Genomic DNA, 2,141 nt, shown 5'->3' with positions numbered 1-2,141 from the left:
TGAGTATTTATAGAATACGATGCTAGAAATAATATTACATTTTGCAGTAGTTTGTCTTACCTTCACCATTGTTGATACTGGATGAATCCTGGATAGATTTTTCAGCATGGATTCAATAAGATCAGCTACACTTAATCCAATGGCCCAATTGGTATATCCTTTTAGCTTGATAACTTCATAGGCACTAAGGGGAAAAATATCATGAAAGAGGTCATTGAAACCAGACCAATAGTTTTTGGAAGCAGACTCTCTGGGTTTAATTCCTGCTCTGTCTCTTACTAACTGTAATCTTGAGCAGATTATTTAACCTTTATTGCCTCAATGTTCTCTTCTTGAAAACAGGGATAACAATAGTTATTTCATAAGTTTGTTATGAGTGATATATGAGTTAATATACACGTAAAATGCTTAAAACTGTTAGCAGGACATGGTAGGCACTATATAAATGTTCTCATAAATTTAAATAGCTTACCATATAAGTGAATATTTATAAAGTCACAATGGTAAAAATGTACATTTTTCAACCAATGTAACTTATTCATGAACATGAATTTTCAAGCATAATAATGAAATCAGGAAACAATGAAAATAAAAGGGCAAAATATATCTCAATTGTGGGTCCCACTTGCCATTGTCATTTAAAATATTATAATCAACTAACATAAGAGAAAAGTGATGACAGTATCTTGTCTGTCTATTTTCCAAGCGTAAATTTTATACCTCAAAACCCACAGAAGCACTGGTACTTCAGAGGTAGCAAGAGTAACTCTAGCTGAGTATCAGGAAATTAGGATTTAATGCAATCTGTCCCTAACCAGAAGACCCTGGGCAAATTACCTTACCTGGGTGAGCCCTAGTTTTCTCATTTGTAAAATAAAGGGATTATGTTAACTGAAATTCTAAAGACCCTTTCAACTTTTTTTAGATCCTTTTTCTCTACATACAAGTCAAATTCTTGAAAAAAATAAATTATTATAATTGAACCACACAAAATGGCTCCATATCTGAGACATCTTGTTACAAAAACTCCCTGCAAATAATAGCTAACACTTATTAAATGTCTATCAATATGTACGTGCATGTGTGTGTGTGTGTGTGTGTGTGTGTGTGTGTGTGTTTTTACTAAATTTTAACAATAAGTCTGTTACCACATGACTTTACAGAGGAGAAAACTGAGATTCATCTTAAAGGTTAAATGGTTTCCCAAAGACCACATAGTATTAGTGTCATGATTTGAATCCAAGCCCCATAGTCTTTACTCTGGACCAAAATGACATCTTATTTTATGATGAGCATGAAGGTCATAGAAAGAGTACATGGTTGGCAACAAGAGACAGCTTCAAAAAATAAACAACAACAAAAAATGGGTGGGGAATATCTTTAGCTGAGTGCGGAAGGGTAAATACAGAATAGCTTAAAGACTTAGCAATCAGTCAGCAACTATTTATTTCAGGCAATTATGAGACTAATAGTGTCTAAGTTTACCTTTCTGGATAAATCAATCTTATTTGTCGATAGGAGGCAATTTGAAGGCCCTTTTCACTTGTTAATTCCAGGCTTTGCTCCTGCTACCTCTATAATATACTTTCTCTAGAGAGAAGATATTTACTTTCCCTGGGGCAACTGGCATAGCAAGTTTCACCAGGTAAATGAGCCTTGCCAGTTTCAAAAGGTAACAACGGCATAATTACTACATTGAGAGTTTATCTCAGCAGGCAGCCATGGTAATTGTTTGTAATTTTATCTTTACTTTTAGATGAAATTATTCATCTAAATGAATGAATAATTCACTTCCTCCCCTCACCTCTCAACCACCATCTTATGCACTTCTTTCCAATTTTCACTATCATTGTCTGTTCCCATTTCTGGATTCAACTCCTGGAGAGAAACACCTGCCACATTCACTCCACTCCACACAGCCACTGTAAAAAAAAAGGGGAGGGGGGAGGACAAACATTCTAGATATTACTGACACTATTTTTATAAATCTTTTCTTCTCTTAGTTCAGATTTCATCTTTGATGCAAGCAATTGAATAACAACTGAAATTGCTCCCATGACAAGTGACTCTAATATAGTTCCTCCAGAAGGTTGACGTTTGCCTTCAAAGAGCAACACATCTGACCTCTTAACCTTCAGCAA

The 2,141-nt window shown here is 34.8% G+C and overlaps 1 protein-coding gene across 1 annotated transcript in view; it reads right to left on the bottom strand.

Moving 5' to 3' along the window:
* LDHB (lactate dehydrogenase B) overlaps window positions 1-2,141 on the bottom strand; it is a 37,569-nt gene that overhangs the window by 18,128 nt on the left and 17,300 nt on the right. The window contains exons 6-7 of the mRNA XM_012640979.1: window positions 1,805-1,922; window positions 7-184 (exon numbers count right to left, since the gene is read on the bottom strand). Coding sequence (XP_012496433.1) covers window positions 7-184; window positions 1,805-1,922 — 296 coding nt within the window. The remainder of the gene's footprint in view (window positions 1-6; window positions 185-1,804; window positions 1,923-2,141) is intronic.

This window comes from Propithecus coquereli, unplaced genomic scaffold, assembly GCF_000956105.1.
Source record: "Propithecus coquereli isolate 6110/MARCELLA unplaced genomic scaffold, Pcoq_1.0 Scaffold16, whole genome shotgun sequence".
Classification (NCBI taxonomy): domain Eukaryota; kingdom Metazoa; phylum Chordata; class Mammalia; order Primates; family Indriidae; genus Propithecus; species Propithecus coquereli.
The sequence above is the reverse complement of the archived record's forward strand: the minus strand, read 5'-3'. Positions and strand labels throughout refer to the sequence as shown.